Source organism: Raphanus sativus, chromosome 6 (genome assembly GCF_000801105.2).
Source record: "Raphanus sativus cultivar WK10039 chromosome 6, ASM80110v3, whole genome shotgun sequence".
Lineage (NCBI taxonomy): Eukaryota > Viridiplantae > Streptophyta > Magnoliopsida > Brassicales > Brassicaceae > Raphanus > Raphanus sativus.
The window spans coordinates 7,400,295-7,423,340 of NC_079516.1; the positions used below are offsets into that span (position 1 = coordinate 7,400,295).

The 23,046-nt window shown below is 31.3% G+C and overlaps 1 protein-coding gene and 1 long non-coding RNA gene across 6 annotated transcripts; both read left to right on the plus strand.

Moving 5' to 3' along the window:
* The first annotated feature begins 12,851 nt into the window (after positions 1-12,851).
* Positions 12,852-16,093, plus strand: LOC130496092 (uncharacterized). Of its 2 annotated transcripts, XR_008935119.1 has the most exons (6): positions 12,852-13,610; positions 13,778-13,910; positions 14,036-14,141; positions 14,218-14,363; positions 14,436-14,678; positions 14,774-16,093. It is a non-coding gene; the product is annotated as an uncharacterized LOC130496092 (long non-coding RNA). The 2 variants fall into 2 exon arrangements; XR_008935118.1 differs by lacking the exon at positions 14,774-16,093 and having other exon boundaries at positions 12,855-13,610; positions 14,436-14,753.
* A 3,969-nt stretch (positions 16,094-20,062) lies between these two features.
* On the plus strand, positions 20,063-22,982 carry LOC108829104 (zinc finger CCCH domain-containing protein 55). Of its 4 annotated transcripts, none has more exons than XM_018602759.2 (8): positions 20,063-20,879; positions 21,170-21,346; positions 21,440-21,619; positions 21,707-21,813; positions 21,899-22,265; positions 22,339-22,505; positions 22,577-22,620; positions 22,715-22,982. In XM_018602759.2, the coding sequence occupies exons 1-6, from the start codon at positions 20,158-20,160 to the stop codon at positions 22,496-22,498; spliced, it is 1,713 nt and encodes a 570-aa protein (XP_018458261.1). In that variant the 5' UTR covers positions 20,063-20,157; the 3' UTR covers positions 22,499-22,505; positions 22,577-22,620; positions 22,715-22,982. The 4 variants fall into 4 exon arrangements, with proteins under 4 accessions (XP_018458261.1, XP_018458262.1, XP_018458263.1 ...); XM_018602760.2 differs by having other exon boundaries at positions 21,902-22,265; XM_018602761.2 differs by having other exon boundaries at positions 21,710-21,813.
* Positions 22,983-23,046: the final 64 nt, after the last annotated feature.

Sequence of the window (23,046 nt, forward strand, 5' to 3'; positions counted from 1 at the left end):
GGGAATGCTATTTAGATTTAAATTTTGTATGATTATCTTTATGAATAATTTATCATTTGATCATTACGTGATCGAATATAATATACTGACCGAATTTCGATCATGATTTTAAAATTACCCTATCCAACAACAACACCCCTTACATAATAATTTGGAATAATAGATGTTTACATGTTTGAACCATATCGATTAGATCATCATAAATAACTTAACCAACAATTATACGAATGAGATCACGTCACACAAACTAGAAGTTCCAAGTCTTTTCTTTTTGTGTTTAGTCAAGTCTTTTTATATGCCCCAGTATTTTTTATACAAATAATAGCAGAATATACCCAAGTTTTATACCTGGATCTGGACATAAAAACCGATAAGCAAAAACCGAAAGAATTGAACCCAAAACTGAACCAAAGTTTCCAAATAACCAAACTATATTTATAGAAATTAAAAACAAAACTGAACCGTACATATCCAAATATCAAAATACTGTTTATTTTCCTAAACGTATTAGAAATTTAGTTTTAAAATTACTAAAATATTTTTAAAAAATCCTCATAAACCGAATTAACTAAAAAACAAAAAACTCGAATTATTTATCTAGAATATTTAAAATTATTTGAATCTTCTGAAAAACAGAATTATCCAAATATTTAGTATTCAAGATATTTAAATTTATATAAATTACATGATATTTAATTAAAAAACTAAGATTGTTTTTACTCGAATCATCCAAAATTAATCGAAAAAACTAAAATCCAACAGAAGCGAATTAGAACTAAAATTTTATTAGATATTAGTCGGTTTTAACAGTATTACCGAACAAATTCGAAAACCAAAATATTGAAAAACTGAACAGTTATATCTCTAAAATTGAAAAACAAAAAATAAAAGAACTGAACCGAAAAAACAAACTAAATCAAATGTTCATCCTTAATTATATCCATATGAAAATCATTCCTCGTTAAGAAGAAACTGATAAAAAAATATTTAGATTAGTGAGATGTAAAATAGTAATGTAATAGAAAAATAACATAAAATGACAAAAGGAAGTTATAATGATATAAATATAAATGTTACAGGAGATCGTTATTTGTTACGAAAATAAAAATGTTAAAACCTAATGAGGTTCTGTTGGAAAATATTTACTGGTTTCGTCTTTAATAAATTATAAATTTTTATATTTTGTTCAACCATTAGTAGAAACTAGAAAATAACACATCAGCAGATTAATTTTATTTGTTGATAACATGCACTAGAAGTTTGAACATTAATTAACCTAAACTAGTTTTGATTCGCGCTTTGGAAGCTGTTAATTAATTTTTATTCATAAAAATTACTATTAAAAATATTAATTTTATACATATGTATTTTTATAATTATAATTGTTTTTAAAGTATGGATAACTAAGTTAAAATTTTAAAACTATAATTTTATGAAAATAAGATAATTCATTATATAACCCCCTTCGTATTAATTTAACTTACATTTAAACTTTAAATTAACCTGTTCCATACTTGATAAATATATTGAATTATCTTTAGTATTCTAATTTAAATATATATATATATATAATAAATATATATACAATAAATAAATAAAATTATATATTAGTTTTAATATATTACTTTAATAGTTTTAATAAATTGAAGTATGTATTTAACTTCATGAATACGTGTTATTCTGTATATGTAATTATTTCAATTTTATAATTTATAAAATAGTTGATGAATGGATTTACTTTATATTTATTAATTGATGCAATAGTTTACTTATGAATATAATTATGCATATGTAAGTATTATAGAAATGTTATTTATTATTCAATGAATGAAAATGATTAATATTCATTCATAATAATGTTTAATATTAATTACGAATTTTATTATATTTAATATAATTATTTTTTTAAAATAATTATATATTTACATTTTAAATAAAAAACATTAAAAGATATTATCAAACGAAATCATATAAAGATACTTAAAATATCTTTCTAAATTTTTTATTTTGAAAGTATTAAATTATAAAATTAGGATATATATTAATTATAACTAAGTTAGTTGTAGAAAATATAAAAAAAAATCTAAATAAATGTAATGTTCCACGTTTAGTTATTATTTTTAAAAATATTTTCAGTGTTTCTATTTTAATAGTATAGATTTCAAAATAATTTAATTTAAGTAGATGATACATAACCAACGCGCGCTGGTCCAGTGGTGATTACTTGAATGAACGTCAGTTCCAATATAAAAAGCCGTCTAGGTTCTATTTGCGCTGGCCATCCGGATAATTTTAAATGGTAAAAATACGTAGAGTGTCATGGTCCTAGAAAAATAGTTGGTGATACCCCTAATTAAGTAAATTAAAACATATCAAGAGAAAATAAAATCATATCTCTTTTCCTTTTCATCGTTCAACATTGATGATTAATGATATTTGTTGATCACTAATTACTGAACAGAAATATTATTTGTTGATTAGTGACTATGTATATGGTTGGCTTTGAATATAGTCCAATCAATATAGGTTTAGCTTCTAATTCTTAAAAGTTAAAAATTTGCCAAAATTTGACAAAATTGTTTACTTCTCATATTTTCAAAACCAATCCTGATTGTTAACTACACCATTTACTTTCGGGATTATATAAATAAGTTGGCCCATCAACAACGCGTGGATGGTTTAGGGAACTTTGATTATTTCTGGTCCTTCAATCTCAACGCGGTGTGCGATCGTGGAGTTTCGGTTCCACTACATGTAAAGTGCACGCTTCTAGTGCATCAGCCATCAAGATTACGACAACTGGTTTTCTATATTCCATAACTCAGTGAACGCTTAAATTTTGATTATGCGAAGCTTGGTTTGGTGATTAGCAAAATGAAATGTCTAGACGGCAGTTTTTTGTTTCATGGAAATATTCAACCAAGTTTATATTCCCTTTTTGTCGCATATTCTCTATTTTTATGCTATGATTTTCTTTATGCTATGATTTTTACTGAGTTTTAGCCTCTTCTTGTGGTGGTTGATTTTTTATTACACCTTTTGATGTACGGTAGATATTTCCTTCCAGTAATGAAGTTTTAGATTCTCTTTTTAGTTTGATTGCAACAAATATGTTTTTTTTTCTAAGAACAATATAATGTGGTTCCAAAACACTAAGTGTGTGTGTGTGTTTTTTTCCAATAGAACTGCAAATAACACTATTCCATCAAATTTGATACTTTTCAAATAATCACACCAAATATTAGAAATATTTGTTTAATATATTTTATTTAATAATATAATTAAATTAATATTTAGTAGTTTAAATCCCATAACAAAAATAAATCATGTTTTACAATTTAAATATTATATTTGGAATGTCAGAAAGTCAGCCGTCCCTTTGAATATTGCCTGAGAGCACCCATAACCGTGTATTTCCATTAAAATCCTTAAAAAGTGATTTTCTATTTTCTTAATTATTTTTTCGGATTTAGAAAAAAACTAACCAATCGCAGACCGCTCTGTGTCAATGAGATCCGCGATTAATTAATAGACTCCACCAAACTGAATCTTTAGTGAAGAAATTTAAGAGAACAAACTTGCACAAAAACCTAAAAATCGTGACCCTATATAGTTTTATAATAATTTTGTTTAAGGCCTCCAACTAAGGATCAGCATTGCTGATGCTCTGACACCTTGGAATTATATATATTGCCAATGCTACTTACTTGGATTACGATATTACCTTTTAGTTGTTATTTGTTTGTAATTGTGTGAGAAGCTCCAGTGCTACTTAATTACTATCGACTTTTGTCACTAAAAGGGAAAATAGATGGCAAGAAGTCAGCAAAATCTACATTTTGACAGACAGTTTGCTATCTAAAAAGGCCTGAAGACTTCTTTTTAGCGTTTTAAGTATCTTGATCTTGACCCAAACTCAAGTGTTTGGTGTATAGGCATATGGGTCATCCTAAAGCCTGAACTCGAAATGAACTTTCATTAGCGGAATGGAACCTTTGGGTAGTGTTTAGAAGAAGAAAACGTTATTTTTATTCTCCAACAATGATAAAAGCTTATTGAGCATATTATGAGATCATGATGAAAAGCTGCATAACAAAGTAAAATTATACATTATATAAGTCCTTTAATATAATAGTCGGCTGGGATGGAGAGTTAAGGCCTTCTCGAGATGAAAGTGAACGGAGAGGCTGATGTCTCCATGAAGACATTGACAAATGACAGAGACAGAGACGTCATTCTTTTGAAAGAAGGTCTCTTGTCGAGGTTCCTCATTGTTCTTTTCACCTGAATAGCCTTTAGAGTTGGTTCTGCTCTCTCCCTTGGCTTTAAGACCACGAAGAAGAGAAGCCTGTAACACACAAGAATTTCTGCAAGCGCAGCTAAGTCCCCACCATTTTTGAGTGTGTCACCTTTACTCTAAACATCTTGTTTATCACTTCTTCTCCTGTCAGTTTTGGCTCACCCAGGTGGCTCGAACTCTAATCCAAGAAAGTCGTTCTTGTATCCTCCCTGCAACATTTTCCAAATGTTTCTTTTGTTTTATTACCTCAAGATTCAATATTTTGGATAACCCTACACGTTTTTAATGTGCTTGAGTTCGTATAAGCACATAAAGTTACTTATATAGCTTATATAGGAAACTGGATAAAGCCAGAATATTGTGGGAATATCAGGAAGCAGACGGAAGAATGCAGAAGTCAGCATGATGATTCCCTTTCCAAAACATAAAATAGATGTCACATTTAAGACTTTCTTTTAGAAGAAGAAGAAAACATATATAGGTGGCAATGTTCTTACTTCCTCTTCTCACTTCCAACTCATTTCCATCCTGCAAAAAAAAAAAATTATCGTTATGGATTCCAAACCAACTCACGAGTTTATTTGAGTATGGCCATAACATTGTAAGTTAAAACTCTTTGTTCATGCCATGGCTACACTCAAAGTTTCAAACTATTCCAAAACCTACCATGAACTGATCAAACAATATGTATTTCGTTAACTGTTAGATACCTACGCAATACAAGTAGATATTAGAAGAACACTAACGTTTAGGAAACTAGATGAACACGAGTTTTAGCTGTTGTGCATGGAAGATGGACGTGTGTTTATATTCAAATTTCTGCAACTAAATACATTTTGATTCAACTTAATATGCTTAAGCTTTTTGTTAAAGACTATAGAAATATCACACATATTCGTTAGGAGAGATTTGCTCTCCTAAAAAAGATAATTCAACATGGTGTAGGCTTTATCCTAAGGAGATGTACGGACCTTTGAGTCCACAACTTCCGTACCGAATATCAGTTCTTCTTTTTTTTTGTTGGTAAAATCAGTTCTTCTAGGTTAAAAATACACTAAAACAAACTAAGTGGGATTGGTCTAGAGGTATTTGAGTTAGTTGGATTCCGCTTGCCCACCGGTATTTACGTGATCGGCACACAGGATCTCACAGATTAGTTGGCCCCACTAAGTGGAGACCGGAAACCAGTGTTTTGACAACCGGATCGGACCGGCCGGTCGAACCGGTCCGACCGTGACTCGCTGAAGAAGCCGAGTCCGGTTTGGTTAAAACCCGGATTTGATAAAAACCAGTAAAACCGGCTGAAACCCGGTAAAACCGGTGACCCGGTTTAATTTTAAAACTCGGTTCTTAAAAATTAACATATAATTAAGTGTTTTTAATTATTACTAGCTAAAATTTAATATTTTATAATTAGTGTTCAACTATCACTATTTAATTGATTTTTTATTTTTCTAAAAAAAAATATGAAATATATATTTTTGACTCTCATATACTATTTTTATTTTACCATATTCTTAAAATTTGAAATATTAGTTGTAAAAATAAATAAATATGATTGTTTTAGCTGTAAATCATTTGTTTTTTTTTTCAATTTTTAGTACGTTTGTTGTTTATTTTGAGTTAATAAAAAAAATAGAGAAAGTATTATATGTAGAAGTAAAGTTTATATAGTATAAATATATAATTATATATATTTTTATATAAATAAAAAATCCGGTTCGATCGGTTGAACCGGTCTAACCAGTCAACCAGTAGTTTCACCGAGTCGGTGTCCGGTCCGGTTTTCAAAACATTGCCGGAAACTGCGGTTAGTTAAAAAAAAACACGAAAACGTAAAGGATCACCGAACTAATGTTGTTTGCATTGCAATGCAAGCAGATCAACAAGAGAGTAAACTGACATCGTTGGGCCGCAGCGGAATTTTTATACGTTTTTGGGGAACATGGTGCTCTCCTTTGTGGGGATTTAATGGGCTTTATTTGGACTTTGTTTGACGATCACATTTCTATATATGAATCTGGAAATAAATGATTGATTTCAGCTTACAAAATTGCCCAAAAGCGTAAAGTATGTAACATGATTTGTTTCTTCTTTTTTCTTTTCTGGCATTCATGATACTGACAGCTACTCATGCACACACCTAGCCTAGGATACTAAAACTTAATAGCCATATTTAATTAAAAATCGTTCGATACTGGTTCTTGATTGTCATCATTGTTCTATCCATTTCCAGAAAATTTTAGTACAGTTTATTAAGTCTTACGTAGTGAAATACTGTCTCTTTCTTAAATACATAAACAATTAAAAAGTATAAAAATGGGAAAAATAAAGAGAAAATATCACTATAGGTCGCTTTTCCACTTATTAATATCAGTCTAAGTCAGTTTTTTATACCCAGACACTTTTTTCCTCCTTTTAATACGCTTTTCTTAGAGTTTTTTGCATCCTAGGACAGTTTTTGAGTTTTTATTATAGTATAAGACAGTTTCAACTCCTAAGACACTTTTTCTTAACTTGTTTTTCTTTTTCTAACTAAAAAGTAAAACATAACTAGCAGGTCCCACACTTTACAAATTAGATTATTTTTCTCTTTTCTCTATGTGATTATGGCCTCGTTTTTTTTTCTTCCTCTTGAGAAATTTGTTTAGTTTTTTCCTTCTTTTACTCTTTGAATCATTTTTTTCCTGCAAATCATTTTTTATTATCATAATTTCATCTTCTCTTTTGTTTTTTATTACAGCTCTACAGATCTCAAAAATCAATGCAAAACTTATCTGTTTTTTCTCTTTCTGCTTCCCAGATATGTGATGAAGCAGAAATACATCAGAAACTGCCACTAATCGATGGTGGATCTTCTTTTATCATCACCATCAGATCACCTTCTCAAAGCTGCAAGGATAGTTGTGAACAGTTCGAGCTTCTCCTACGCGGTTTTCCTTAGTCACTAATCGATGGTGTAATATTTTCATTTCTTTATACCGCAAAAATCTGGAACCGAGCTGCTTCGTTAACCGTGCTTACTTCACTAAACCCCGCGCGTGACATGAATTATTTCTCAATTATTATCATTTTTTTTTTTTTAATTATTTCTCAATTAGAATATTCCACTACAGCAAGTGCACCTAGATTTAAATACTCCAGTCAGATCTCTACCGTTGGAGGTAGCAAAAGTACGTAAGATTGCTTTACGGGGACACGTGAGGTTCTCAGTGGTCTTAGTCAATTTGACTAGAGTTTCGTATGCCAGAGAAACCAAACCATGCCTGCATCAGACAATAATAAAACAAAAGTTAATGCTCTTTATGGAAAACAAGGATTCTCAAATTTGCCATTTATTTTTGAGTTATTGACATGGTGGGTCACATTTTAACTTTATCTATCACAAAAGATCACATTCTGCTACATAGACACTTTGTGAATGGTTGTATACTATATTGCCCTTGAAAATGCAAAAAAACATTAAAAAAAATTCCATTTTTCTTTGCCTCGTGAGAATAAAGCAGTTTCCAAAATTGAAAAAGCATAAAATTATTTTAATTCTTTTAATCTTGTCCACAAGAAGAACTATTTACTTTTTTTTTTACGTCGTCACTTTAGTTGACGGCGACAACTTCAACAACCACAAAATCCTTATCTAATTCATCATTCCATGCTTAAGCTTAGATTTCGACGAGCCGATCCCAATCCAATCAACTCCTCCTTTTCCTCTGTTGCTTGTAAATATTCAGTCGCCTTCTCCCCCTCACTTGCCACTATTCTCTGACGGTATGAGTTGAATTACCACTTCCTCTGTCTCAATCGTCGTTGTCTCCGCTAGTTTCTATTTATATTGAAACCACTGTCCCTTTTCTGGATCGATTTCTTCTTTACGGTTCTCACCCAAGTTATTGCTTATTTTTATTGACTCCCGAGTGATTGAGTTTTATTAAATTTGCAGATAATGCCTCAGTAACGAAAGTCTTTGTCATCATGAGTACTTACGGCGTGATTCGTTGAATCCTATGTAAAGTTTCGTTTTAGTTTATGCTTAAGGCGTGATTCATTGATTATGATCTGAAAACCTTTTTGTGTTTTGTCAAAAAGAAAAACTTTCTTGTGTAGATCCTTGAGCTGTTTTGATGCTGATGTTGTCCTAGAAGCTGATATTTTCTCAGTGATGTACACAATGATGTGCACACAGACAGTTCATATAAGAACCAGAGCAATGTACACACATATAGTTTGTTGAACAATAGCATCAGTGTACACATGGACATGCGTTGACAGATAAATGGTGTACATATGGATATGTCTAGACAAGTACATGTGGACATGACATGAACCAGTTATAAGTGAATTGCTTTGTTGAATAGCTTCGAGAAATACTTTTCTTGCCAAACCCACATGTACAATATAATATAAGTGTACAAATGTGTACAATACAATTTTGATGTGTATGGATAGTGTGTAACATGAACTATTATTATTGTGGACAATCTAAGATAGCTTCAGTATTATCCACATGTACACATATTGAGGCTATCCATATCATATTGACCATATGTACATCGTAAAACAATATCCACACGTACATCATTCCGCATGTACATTGTTTGAGTTGTCTTTTGCTTCTCAACATCTTGAACAGACTATGTACCATCTTCTTAGGTAAAAAATAATTAGAAACGGTTCACTAAGAATCCAAAAACCACAAGTTCTTTGCTTTCCTGATCTTAACTCAAAACAAGAGATGTCTAAGGTATTACCATCTAAAGGAAGAAGGAACCATTAGAAATTTCTCTTCCTTCACTTCCGTCGAGCTCTCCAGCGGTAATCTCGCTTGACCTTTCCCTCCCATTCCGTCTTTAAATTAGTGACTCCAATTCTCGTCATCACGCCTCCGGCGGTGCGTAACATCTCTCCGCCGCTGCTCGTGAACAAAATTGAAACATGTACGATGTCAGAGAGTTAGAGCGGTAGAGAAACATAGATAGATTAAGTATGGAAACTTATACCAGATGGAGTTTCTTCAAACTCTCATCTTCAATCAGTTTTCTAAAGCCAATGGATATGTCTTCTTTCTCATTATCTCATCTTTGAATTACCACGGCGGAAGAAACAGAATCAATGGAAAAATATAATATTAAAATGATAATAGGTATTTGTAGTTAATTTATATATTAAAAAGGTTACAGTTAATATCAAAAGGGTAACCGTGACTTTTTACCTATTGATAGATAACAAAAGGAAAATATTACACCATAGGTCAGTTTTAAGTTTATTATTACACTATGAGACAGTTTCTACTACTAAAGTAGTTTTATCTAACCAAATAGAACCAAATTAACTAGATACATCTCTAACCAATTGTATGTGCTAACTAAGTCTTTTATATTTTTTTTTATTGACAAGATTCATCACAACCATTCATTTTATATTAATCTAAGGGTAAAAACAAATCATAAATAAAATAGATTCCTCTATCTGTCTTCTTCTTCGTTTTCTTCCTCCCAAACTTTCTATTCTTTTCTAAATTAAAATCTGATTCTTCGGATTATTATTTCAAAAAAAAATCATGTAATTATAATCTTTGTTGTTTAAGCTATTTTTTAAGATATACGAAGGTATAGTTTCCATGATGGTGTAATAATAACATATACATAAAAATATCAACGGCAAATACGTTATCAACTTTGGCATATCAACGACGGAGACATAGATGACGGTGGAGACACAGACGACGGCGAAGATGATGAAGAAGACCTATCATCCACCATGAAAATCAAAAAATTCATCTACCAGGACAACGACATGTCTGTCGCGTTCTCAATATAGCTTAATCCTCTGTGTTGTGTCTTTGCTCCTCTTTTTCGTTGTGATTTATCATCGTTGTGACTTCCGTCCCTCTTTAGAGCCCCCTGCAACCGGCAAGAAAAGCTCAAAAGCAACAATGGTTAACTTTGGCATTTTGCATGTCTAATTCTTAAATTTTTGTCATATTCGAATTTTGACCCCAATATTTTTGAACGTGCAGATTTTAAGTTCACCTTGAAACCTCTCAATTTTCATTTAAACCCTTGTGATATGCAAATAAATACACAACTGCAAATTATATGCCTAAAATGTAACTTAAAATGATTAAACTACACTTACACAAAATATTTAAAACCATGAAAATCATACAATATTGGTGATTTTGATTATCATTTATATTTATGTACACATTGGTGATTTTGACGATCATTTATATGTATGTACACATTGGTGATTTTGACTATCATTGCGATCATTGTTATGTATTCTTGATTATCAGATTTAAATATTATTGCAAATAAATTTAAAATATTATCTGGTGTCCATGTATTATTGTACAAGTTAATTGATGTAAATGTGAATCATTATACATGTGGATATTATAATTCGTGTACATGGTGTAGTGTACACGCCAAATACCTTTTAAATTTACGGTTTCATTTTATGCATTTTGGACAGAACTGAATGGTTTCATATCATAATTTATGTACATGGTATATTGTGTACATGGTAAACTGTACATGTAGATATGTTAATATAATTTGTAGATATGTTAATTTGTGTACATTATATTGTGTACATGGTAAAATGTACATGTAGATGGTAAAGTGTACATGTAAATATGTTAATTTGTGTACATGGTAAAGTGTACATGTAGATATGTTAAATTGAGCTACTTGTAATATTTCAAGATGTAATGCATTTCAAAATGTTTTCTAAATTTTTAAAACCACATTTGTATTTTTTTGGAAATTTGTCCACCTTACATAATTGTATGTGTACAATATCATCAAAGTGTACATTATCCATTACAATGTACATGTGTACACTATCATCATAGTGTATATGTGTATACTATTTATCTAAATGTACATGAATGCTCGATATTTCACATCTATACAATTTTACTTGTACATGATCCACAAATTGAATGACATTGCATGATTTTAATTTCATTGTATATGTGGATAATAAAATCACATGTACACACTCTACAATGATATCTGATGATTTTTTATTATCCACATGTATAATAACATTAAAATCATGAAATATCACTCAATTTTTGTATCATATACAAGTAAAATGGTATAAATGCGGAATATCGAGTATTCATGTACATTTGGATAAATAGTGTACATATATACATGTGTACACATGTACAAGTTTATTTTTAGAGTGTGTGCATGCGAATTATTGTATAAGTAGGTGTACACATAAATCTAAGTACACATGGATGGTAAATTTTGTTTACGTAGTGTCGTGTACATATGTTTATATACGAGCATCATGCAATAACGCACAAAATGATTCAAAATTATTCACAACTCACAAGTGTGTAGTTGTGTACATTCGTTAGTGTAAATGTCTACATTAAATGTTGATGACGTACATGTGTTGTTGTGTACAACAAATATGGTAGTGTACATTAAATTAAAAAAAAATATTTCTCCAATTTTCAAAGTTCAAAATCGAATAGAAAACTTCCAGAAGTTCAAAGACCCGTTCGTGTAATCATAGAATGTCTGGTCTGTAGTGAAGAATTAATTTGAAAGGGATATATTTGCAAATCAGATATTTTAAGGGCAGAAATGAATATACCAAAAGTCAAGGGACCATGTGTGAAATAAAATCAAAAGTGGCCATTGTTGTTCATCAAGCTTTCACGACTAAGGAAAACCGCGTAGGAGAAGCTCGAACTGTTCACAACTATCCTTGCAGCTTTGAGAAGGTGATCTGATGGTGATGATAAAAGAAGATCCACCATCGATTAGTGGCAGTTTCTGATGTATTTCTGCTTCATCACATATCTGGGAAGCAGAAAGAGAAAAAACAGATAAGTTTGCATTGATTTTTGAGATCTGTAGAGCTGTAATAAAAAACAAAAGAGAAGATGAAATTATGATAATAAAAAATGATTTGCAGGAAAAAAATGATTCAAAGAGTAAAAGAAGGAAAAAACTAAACAAATTTCTCAAGAGGAAGAAGAAAAAACGAGGCCATAATCACATAGAGAAAAGAGAAAAATAATCTAATTTGTAAAGTGTGGGACCTGCTAGTTATGTTTTACTTTTTAGTTAGAAAAAGAAAAACAAGTTAAGAAAAAGTGTCTTAGGAGTTGAAACTGTCTTATACTATAATAAAAACTCAAAAACTGTCCTAGGATGCAAAAAACTCAGAAATGCAAAAAACTCAAGAAGAAATAAAGGTAATGGATAAATTTGTTGTTTTCTATCGAATAGACTAGTATATAACTTTAATTGTATCAGAGTTAAATGGGTGTCATACAAAATATACTACATGATAGACAAACCTTTGTTCTCTAAAATTTAAAAACTAACGCATACAAAATATTATGCACTGCAAAGGATTGATCTCTTTCTGCTCCACCTCTAATATAAAACTAGATTTTGTCCACGCTTATTTATTTTTAAAAATTATTTTAAAAATATATAAATGACAATAAATTTCTATAGCCGTAAATATTGTACTCGGATGAGAGCGAGCATCATCAATTTTGTTTTATATCTTTATATATAAAGAAGAGTTTAATCTCTCCTGAACGCGCCACGTCAGATTCCAGCGTGGAAATAGGAGGCATCTCGCGCAGACACATCAGATACGCACCGTATCACTTAAGTTTTGTTCTGTCGGAACAGGCTTCACTTGGGCTTCGTCACGCTTATCTAATCTTCTTCGACTTGAGGCCCATCGACACAATCTTCGGGAATCCTAAACAGATGCGTTTCCTTCCTGATCTTCGTTCGTTCTTCTTCATACAGATCTAGAAATCCGTCGGTTACCGATTCATTCCTATTAATTCCTTCATCAATCCATCGTACACGATCTATCTTCAATGCCATCTTTTCTCTTCGAAGGCGGTGGTGGTTTGACTATAAAAAGGTTAGCATCCCTACACTCTTAATCATCCTATCACTCTATTGAACAAATCAATCTACTTATTTACTGAGAAATGGCTTGCTCTCGAGATCATCTATCCATCTCGATACGTTTTGAGATCGAAGAGATGGGTAAAGTGGCTGTTGGTGCGACGGTTGTCTGCGCAGCGGCGGTTTGCGCGGCGGCGGTGTATATAGTGAGGCGGCAGATGGAAAGCTCGGGGGAAATGGGAGCGTGTGATAGAGATCCTGAGGGTGATGGAGGAGGATTGCGGGAGGTGGGAATCTGAGACAAGTGGCTGACGCAATGACTGTTGAGATGCACGCGGGCGTCGCTTCTGAAGGTGGAAGCAAGATTAAATGCTCATCAGCTATGTTGATAATCTTCCTTCTGGGTAATCTTTTTTTTTTATAAATCTTTATTTAATAAAGATAAATTGACGAATTTTAGTGGATTTTTATCTGAATTTTAATTATTATTATGTTGCTGTATCTATATTTGACGGTCTTTGTGGACTAAGTTAATAATAAAGCTTCTGCTGGTATGTCAATGGTGAGTTAGACGATGGTGCCAGCTTTTCTCCAAGGTTTTGCCGTTTTTTTTTCGGGTTCAACCTTAAACCAACTCAAACGTCAGAAATATTAAACGTGGTGGCGACCTCATTGGAGTAAATATGCTTCTTCTGGAATCTAAGGTGATTCCGTTTTTAAAATTCATGTTCATCATATATTTGAACACATCTCCCGTGTTTAGATTCATGTTTAGAATTATGATTTTGATATTATTTATTTCCTCTTTGTGATATGGTTTTGAATCCAGTTTTAAATTGTCTTTGGAGGCTAAGATTGTGGATCCGGATACGGGTCGTGACTTGGGGGTTGATTGAACTGGCGAACTCTGGTTCCAGAGTCCTACCGTGATAAAGGTGTATGCTTCTTCTTGAAAAAGTGTTTCTTTTGCGTTTGGTGCTGGTATGAAACTGTGTTGAGTTGCTTTTAAAGGTTATTCCAAGAACGAGGAAGCTACTGCTTTTACTATTGATTCAAAAGGATGGCTGAAGACTGGAGTTTTGTGTTACACTGACAGTGAACGTTTTGTCTTTATTGTTGATAGATTAAAGGAGCTAATCTAATGCAATGCTTATCAGGTACAAACAAAATATACATAATGAACTTTTGTGTGGTCTTCTTAATGTTTTAAAACTTATAAATTTGGTTAGGTTGCTCCAGGTGAACTAGAAGCAGTGTTGCTAGCTCATCCAGAGATTGCTGATGCATCAGTAATGCCGTGAGGACTTATCGAAAGTGAGCTCATGAGCTTGGGGATGTAGCTCTTACTTTTCTATTATTGTTTTTGTAGTATCCCTGACAATAAAGCTGGGCAATATCCAATGGCATAAATCGTCAGAACATCTGGAAGCAACTTATCCGAAAGTGAGCTCATGAGCTTAGTCTCAAAGCAGGTTTTTCAATCATGCAGACCATGTTTTGTAACTAATCCAGCCGTGGTTCCTTATATATTCTGAATTTTGTTTGGATTACTTTTTGTCCATACAAGAGGATACGTAAAGTCACGTTTTTGTCTTCAATCCCCAAAAGTCCATCATGCAAGATTGTAAGAAGAGAACTTATAAAGCTCACAACCTCAAAGTTCTAGCAGGAAGTCATGTTCACCAGCCTTATCTCACACTTCACCATTAGTTATCCGTCCAGGAATCAAATAAGTCATATCATTCACTACCTATATTTTCTAGGTAAGGATCAGAATCCATATTTGAAAGCTTGATTTTTGGTGTTTGTTATACATAAAAACGAATAAAAAAAATAACTTTACAACATGTTTATTGGGTTAGATTTAAGAGGTCACTATTTAACATAAAAGATATGAAAATATAAAAACCACGATTACATGTTACCACAACAATTACGAAAATCAATGTCAAATGTAACTATTACAAACAAACTAAACAATGTGTGTCCATACTTTAAGCAAGAGAATTCAAGTTTTACTTAAAGAAATAGTAATTAGAACTTTTTAAAAATATAACCAATCAATTTAGCAAAAATACTATACATGAATTTAGTCTTTAGGTGGAACTTAAAGTCAATAATCGTAGATTTTAAATTTTTCTTTCTTTTTGAAAACTCAACAACGATAAAACTTAATTCTTACAATTGACATATAATATTTCAAATATCAACATAAATCTAATGATGACGGATAATAGATATAAAACAAAAATGGGAATGTAACATTGTAAAACACAATTGTCAAACTCAAAGACTATATCTTAGCCACCATAGTATCTCACCCCCACCAATCATGTATAATAAAATATTTTTCAACATATTAATTTATACCTAAATTTACTCTTCAGGTGGAACTTAAAGTCAATAATCGTAGATTTCAAAATTTCTTTCTTTTCGAAAACTCAACAATGATAAACTTAATTCACACAACTGACATATAATATTTCAAAAATCAACATAATTCTAATGATGACGGATAATAGATATAAAACAAAAATGGGAATGTAAAATTGTAAAACACAATTGTCAAACTCAAAGACCATCATAACTTAGCCACCATAGTATCTCACCCCCAACAATCATGTATGATAAAATATCTTTCAACATATTAATTTATATACCGATAAATTAACCAAATCTTCAAACCCACAAAACAAATATTTTGTATCCTTAATTACTAAGTGTCTCGAATTACTATTATTTGTTTTCCTGATACTATTTATGTAATATATTATGATTTTTTTGTAGTGTATCATACACACTTTTTGCAAATTCAAATTCAAATCTAAAACACAAACTACAAAATCATACAAAAATAATAATTTATATCACAAGTAGAGTATATCCCGCCCGTAGGGCGGGCCGACCCTAGTTTTTCTCTAAAATATAGTGAAATGAAATATGAAATAAAAAATGTTTCAACCAACCTCATATCTCACTTCACAATAGAGTTTACTACATAAATAAAATAATTTATTACATAAATAAAATAATATATTATTTTGTATGGAGTAATATATAGAATTAGGTTGAAACAATTTTATTCAATTTTCTATTTTATTCCATTTTTGAAGAAAAAATAAAATTTTACATTGGAGACGTTTTTAGAAAACTCAAACAAAATCGATCTAAAATACAGGTTCGGTTCAGATCTAGACTAAAGTATTTATTTTTTCACATGCGCATCTCGTTTTGTGTTCAGATCTTATCTGAAACCGATGGAATATCCAAAAAATTCTTAATTTCTTATATGTATTAAGTATATAGGTATTTCATTATATTTTTGATATTATAGATACATTTTATGTTTTGGGTTTGAGTTCACGGTCATAGTTTTGGATTTTTAGGTAAAGTTTTAGATTCTTATATATATAGTTCTGGTATTAAATAAAAATTTGGAGTACTTTTAGGTTTCAGGTTTATTTTTGGTTAGCTTAGTTTGCTAAAATTTCAGGTATTATTTTGAGTTTTATGTATTTTGGATCTTGGGTCCAATTTGGGTAGTTTGGATTTCCTTTTAGGTTCTAGATATCTTAATCTATATCCGAAAGTTACAAATATTTTATTTATTTTAAATTATAGATCCGAACCAATCAGTAACATATTTAAATCCGAACCAATTTTTTTAAAAAAATAAATTTTAATCTACGTTTTTAAAACCCGAAAATATTATCATAGCATAGTGAAAATCATACATCTCAAAACGTGAAAATAGTTTCCAAGTACCTATATTTTTTTATTTCATGGCTTAAAAATATTATAGCTTAGTACCAAACTTGACAAAATTATTATAAGGTACAATAAGAATTTAATAAATATAGTTATTTTGGGTTTTATACACTTATTAATAAAAAGCTTCTTTCAAATATGACCTAAAATTTCAAGTCAAGCACAAAAATAATCAATCTTTTAAAAACTTTTTTCTCTCTTCACTTTAGAAGTTAGAGTCATTTACGAAAATGCCATTACTTTTTTTTTTTGAAAATGAATATTTTACATTATCATCTTCACCAAGTATTTACAATATTATCATTCTCATCAATACACCAACCACCATAAACAACCAATTTGAAACTCTTATTGCACCCAATTTTCGATTTTTACTCTTCACATCTCAATACTTATGCACACAAATCACGTCTCTTTCACATTCTCTTTAAATTCATCAAAAAAAAACAAGATTTTGATTCCAAACTTTGTAAGGTTCATAGACACATTGAAGCTCGTGATTCTTGATCATTAACGAGTTGATACCTTTTATAGTGAAGTTCGGGGTGCTTAGAAAAGCTAAGCAAACATCTCACATGTTCAAAATATGAAATCGTTTTTTTTTTTCAGATTTGTGTGAAGATTTTCAGAAGACTTCAAGAAGTCTTTTAGAAGATTTCAGGAAAACTTCCAAAAGACTCTGCTAGATGCATTTTCCATCAAAAAGACTTCTCTAGAAATCTTCTAACTTTCCTTGTTAATAAAAGAAAAACTGAAAATTCCAAAGAAGACTTTTCGAAAAGTTTTCTCAGATAAATATGTTAGTTTTGCAATTGACCAGAGTTTATCAAAAATTTAACTTTTTATAGAAGGATTCTTGGGATGTCTTCTCGGGAAATACTTATACAGAAGTCTTTTGAAAGTATTCCCGAAGTCTTCTCATTGTTCCAAGAAAATTGTGTGAGTTGCTTTTGCAATTGAAAATAATAGTAAAACATTTAATATTAACGAGAAGACTTCTTGAGAAATCATCTGGAAGAAAACTTCTTTAGAAATATTCTCAAATTTTATTCCGAATTTTAGTCAAACATTTGATTACGGGAGAAATCTTCTCTGGAAAATTCAAATATAGTCAATTACAAAAGTATCCCAGGTAAATTCTTAGAAGTCTTCCCAGAAAAAAATTCCCAAGAAGTTTTTTATAAAAAACCAAATTTCTAACAAATTTTGGCCAATTAGAAAACTAACCTTTTTATCCGAGAAGACTTCTTGAGAAGTTTTCTTTTGCATACATTTTCGAATTCAAAAGTAAATCAAATATTTACAAAACATTGTGTTGAACTTAACCTTTATTCTGCAAGTTTTAAATTAAATACAATTTTTTATTTTATAGTTAAACATACATTAAATAACTAATGTTTCTTTTTTATATTAATATTCATGTTTCCAAACATTACAGTTCTTTTTTTATACTACTATCTTTGTTTGCAAACACTACACTTCTTTCTTTATACTACTATCCAAGTTTCCAAACAACATTACTATTAATATTATGTCCAAACAAATATAAAATATCATATCTCATCTTTTTATGATTTCAAACAATTTTCTTTCAAATTATTTAGATAAATTAAATAATTAAAAATCAAATAATTTATAAAACAACAAAAGTAATTAGAATTGATTTTTACAGGTTTAAATACTAGAAAATCCTTTCAATCAATAATTAATCAATTAAATTAACAGATTTTTTAATTTATATTTCCTAAATAATGGTTATATCATTTATTTAAGTAACATAATAATTTAATAATTGCCATTACATAATATATATATATACCTTATAAATTGTACAATAAATATAATAACAAAAGTAACTATGAAAAATGTTCAAAATATATGTTGTTTAAAGAAAAATGCTTAACACTAATTATTAACAAAAATTTAAACCGTATTACAACATAACCCAAATTATTAACAAGATAAATTACAAAAACAATTCTAATAAATTAATTAAGATATACAAAAATGACTAATATGATTAGGACATATTTATAGTTTTTAATTATTTTATATCTTCCACTTTTTGTATCAAAATTTTGTAAAAATTAATAATTTCATAAATTGCAAAAAAAAAATGAATTTTAAAATTTGGATTAAAAAGTGAAAATTATAAAACTATAAAAATTTAAATAAAATTAGATTACATTTCGGTAATCCATCGTTTCAATCAATTAGTCTCGGGTTTTAGTAATTTTTTTAAAATATAGATATTTTTATAAACCTAAATCGAATTATCGGATAGCCGGATTAACAGGTTTAACCAACGTTTCAGGTAGAATTTAAATGCAAAAATATTTCAAATACACAAACTCTTTCAAATTAACAAATGTTAAATTATTAGTAAGATTTTTTATCGTAAAATATTCCGCGTTTGCAAAGTGCGGGTCAAAATCTAGTTGTATCTTTTAATAAAAAAAATTTAAATCTTGATCGCAAAAGTTTATGTGATTTATACTCGTTTTGAAAAATTCAAAATATACAAAAATATAACTTTTTATTATATGATTAATGTTATTGTGTACTTTATTTTAATAATAAATAATTAAATAAAATGATAGAAAGTATACAAATTGTTAGTAAATCTTTATTATTTAAAATTATTAATTGTCATATATGTATTATAATTATATATATGATAATTCCGTAGATTTTATTTAAGAAAATAATATATAATAAGTTTTAATTTGATAAATGAATGGTACGTGAATAAATCATAAAAAATATTCACAGAATCATAGTTGACCATATCAAAATATGGATCTATCACATCCAATCAGAGTAACCCTAGGATTGTTGGAAAAAATATTGAATAAGATCCTAATAATCAATTTGTTAAGCAAAATAAGGAAACAAATTAATTTCCTCTATTATATTCCCGCTAAACCCGAAAAGAAAGAAACATAATTACAAAAGTAGTGTTCTCTTTTCTTATTTTGTTTAATAAATGCTCGTTACAAGACAAAAAAGCATATACTCAAATCTCCAAAAAAAAAAATATAAATAAACAAATAAAAACAAGTACTAATACCCACTACTCTCTATCTCTCTCACTCTCACAAATAAAAAAGAGCCTCTTCTCCTTCTCTCTCTCTGCCTTCCCTGGAAAGAAAGAAACTTTTCAATCTCGCCACCACCACCACCATGGATCCTGGAGATCCTACTTCCATACTCTTCACAAAGATCAGAACTTTAGAACCAGATTTCGCCTCCAAGATCATTGGCTACTTGCTCTTACAGGACTTGGGCAACACTGACTTGATTCGTCTCGCTCTTGGACCAGACACTCTCTTACACTCCGTCTGTCTCAAGGCTAAATCCGCTTTGGGTCTCTCCTCCTCCAACGGATCTTCTTCCATCTCCAGACCCATTAACATCCAGAGGAATAATGGGTTTATGGAGTTCCCGAGGAACAGCCCTCTGTCTCACACTCCTTCTGGGTTCCAAGAAAGTTCGTCTCTTTTTGCTTCGGACAGCGATGAGCAGCAGCAAGTGGGTAACTACTTGTCCTTTCTCAACAACAACAACAACGACGACGAATCTGCGGATCTGTTTGGGTTCTCTGGTGACAATGTGCACAAGAGGAGTTTCTCAGCGAGTGATGTTTGTTCAGAGGAGACCGGGTTTGCCGGAGGAGGCGGTTACGGTCGGTTCGCTCACGGTTTAGGTGATGATTTTGATTCTCTTCCTGGTCCGGATTACGTTAGCAGTAGACAGCAAGAGGAGGAGATAGCAGCGAGGATGAAACTTGCTCAGCGGCAGAGGTTGGCCGCTGCTCAGTTCTTGGCGGCTAGTGGTGGTGGTGGTTCTCCTTTGTCGTATGATAAAGACATTAACTTTCTCTTGCATTCGCGTAATGGGTTTAGGTAATCATTAAATGAACCTCCTTTTTTTACTATTAATGAATATTTTTAAGTAAAGTTTGCATCTTTGTGCATTTATAATTTACTTTGGTGAATCATTTTAAGGTGTCTGAGATACCATTGTGGACGTGGTTGTTGAAGTCTTCTTCATATGGTTTTCTACTTTTGGACATGCGAATGATTTTTATAGTGAAATAGTTTGGGATCATACAAGTGCAAGAAGTCTTGGTAATACTTGATGTTATGGTGTAACTTCTTAGAAGCTTTGTTTTGGTGGTGGTTTGTTATTGCAGATCAGGAGGAGGATTTGGGGATGAGGGTTACTGGTTGGGTAGTCCAGGGAGACATGAAAGGGATGAGTTTATGGGGATGATGGGAGATAAGTCTACTAACTCTGCTTCTAAACAGATTTACTTGACGTTTCCAGCTGATAGTTCCTTCACTGATGAAGATGTCTCCACCTACTTTGGGTATCTTTCAAAAGCTTTTATGCGTTTGAATCATTCAAAAGTTTGTTGGATATATTTAGTAATGTTTTTTTTTTGTTTTTTTTGTTGTTGTAGAAATTTTGGAGGAGTGCAAGATGTTAGGATTCCATACCAGCAGAAACGAATGTTTGGGTTTGTGACTTTTGTCCACTCTGAAACTGTGAGGATCATATTGGCTAGAGGAAACCCTCATTTCATCTGTGACTCACGTGTGCTTGTGAAACCGTACAAGGAGAAAGGAAGAATCCTTGAAAAGTATGTTGAAACCACCGCTCTTGCCTAAATGCTTCTCTTTTTTTTTGTTTCCATTTTCTTATGATATTGTTTTTTTTCAAATAACAGCAGGAGGCAGCAGCAGCAACTGCTGCAGCATATGGAGAGGGGCAACTTTTCTCCTGGTTCAAGTCCATCTGGAATGGATGCTAGGGATCTCTTTGATTCCCACCTCGGTTAGTTGCATTTCTTTCATCTTCTTGATTCACTATGTGAAACTTTCATTAAAGCTCAGTCTCTTGTTTTTGTGTTTGGTACAAGCAGCACCGAGGATGTTCTCTAACACACAGGAGATGATGATGATGAGGAGGAGAAAAGTTGAGGAAGCTGATTTGCAAGAAGCATTAGAATTCCAAAGAAGAAGGTTGCTTAATCTGCAGTTGCCTGACATGGATAGCGAGACGTTTCACCATCATCACCACCAGCGCAGTCTTTCTATTGGCTCTCCTGTTCATTTTCCCTCTCGCAGTGTTAATCAAAGCATGCTCTTTCGATCAGAAAATGCTGGTGAAGAAATCATACAAGGTCATTCAGGGCGTTTTCAGTCTGAAGCAACCCGATCTTTTCTTACTGATACTGATAATAACAACAGCCAAGAAGGTGGTTACAGTAACCATCTCAACAACGGGTATGATTGATTTTTATTTTGTAGGTCTTCTTCTCAGTTTTCAGATCCAAAACTCATCTTTTATTAAACATAGGAACGAGACAAGTCTGGAGAAGGCTCTGCCTGATTGCTTCTTTGCTTCTTCCCCATCAAAGACTGCTGAAACCCAACAGCCAGAGTCTAAGAAAGAGAAGTGTGCTAATCTCTCTGTTACTGTGGAAAACAAGTCAGCTTCAACAGTTGAAACAGTCTAGCTAATTGGTATGTGCAAACTCTCCATAAAGTCACATGGCATTATCAAATCATTAACCTCTATTCTTGGAACTTTTCAGGGTCGATAGTGGCGAAAAAGAAACAGAGTGAATGCGTGAAAAAGGTAGGACTCATACTGCAACTTGAAGCTCTTCCTTTCAAAAATTTAATCGGTTTTAAACTGACATGGGTCTTTTTTTAATATCTTTGGTTGCAGAAAAGTAGAGAGACTGATAAAAAAGCATCTGAGTAGAAGATTTTTTTTGTCTATATGTAGAAGAAGCTAAAGCCGGTTTTATATAAACATGGAACAGAAAGAAAGAGACCAATTAGGATTTTTTTACATGTCTCAGAAAAAAAAGGCGGTTGTTGCAATAGGATTACAACTTAGTACTAACCTCAGATAGGAAGGAACAATACTGTGACACACTCAAACCTTAAAAAGTTTTAAGCTTTTCGTCTTTCATTGATGATTGTTTTTACCTTTTTACCGAGTCACAACTCACAACAAGCTAGCCTCTTGGTTCTGTGTACGAGGTTACATCAGTTC

Coding starts and splice junctions, on each gene's coding strand:
- LOC108829104 (XM_018602759.2), top strand. CDS start 20,158: ATGGATCCTGGAGATCCTACTTCCATACTCTTCACAAAGATCAGAACT. Junction 21,347..21,439: donor GATGTCTCCACCTACTTTGG/GTATCTTTCAAA, acceptor TTGTTGTTGTAG/AAATTTTGGAGGAGTGCAAG. Junction 21,814..21,898: donor TCTCTTTGATTCCCACCTCG/GTTAGTTGCATT, acceptor GTTTGGTACAAG/CAGCACCGAGGATGTTCTCT.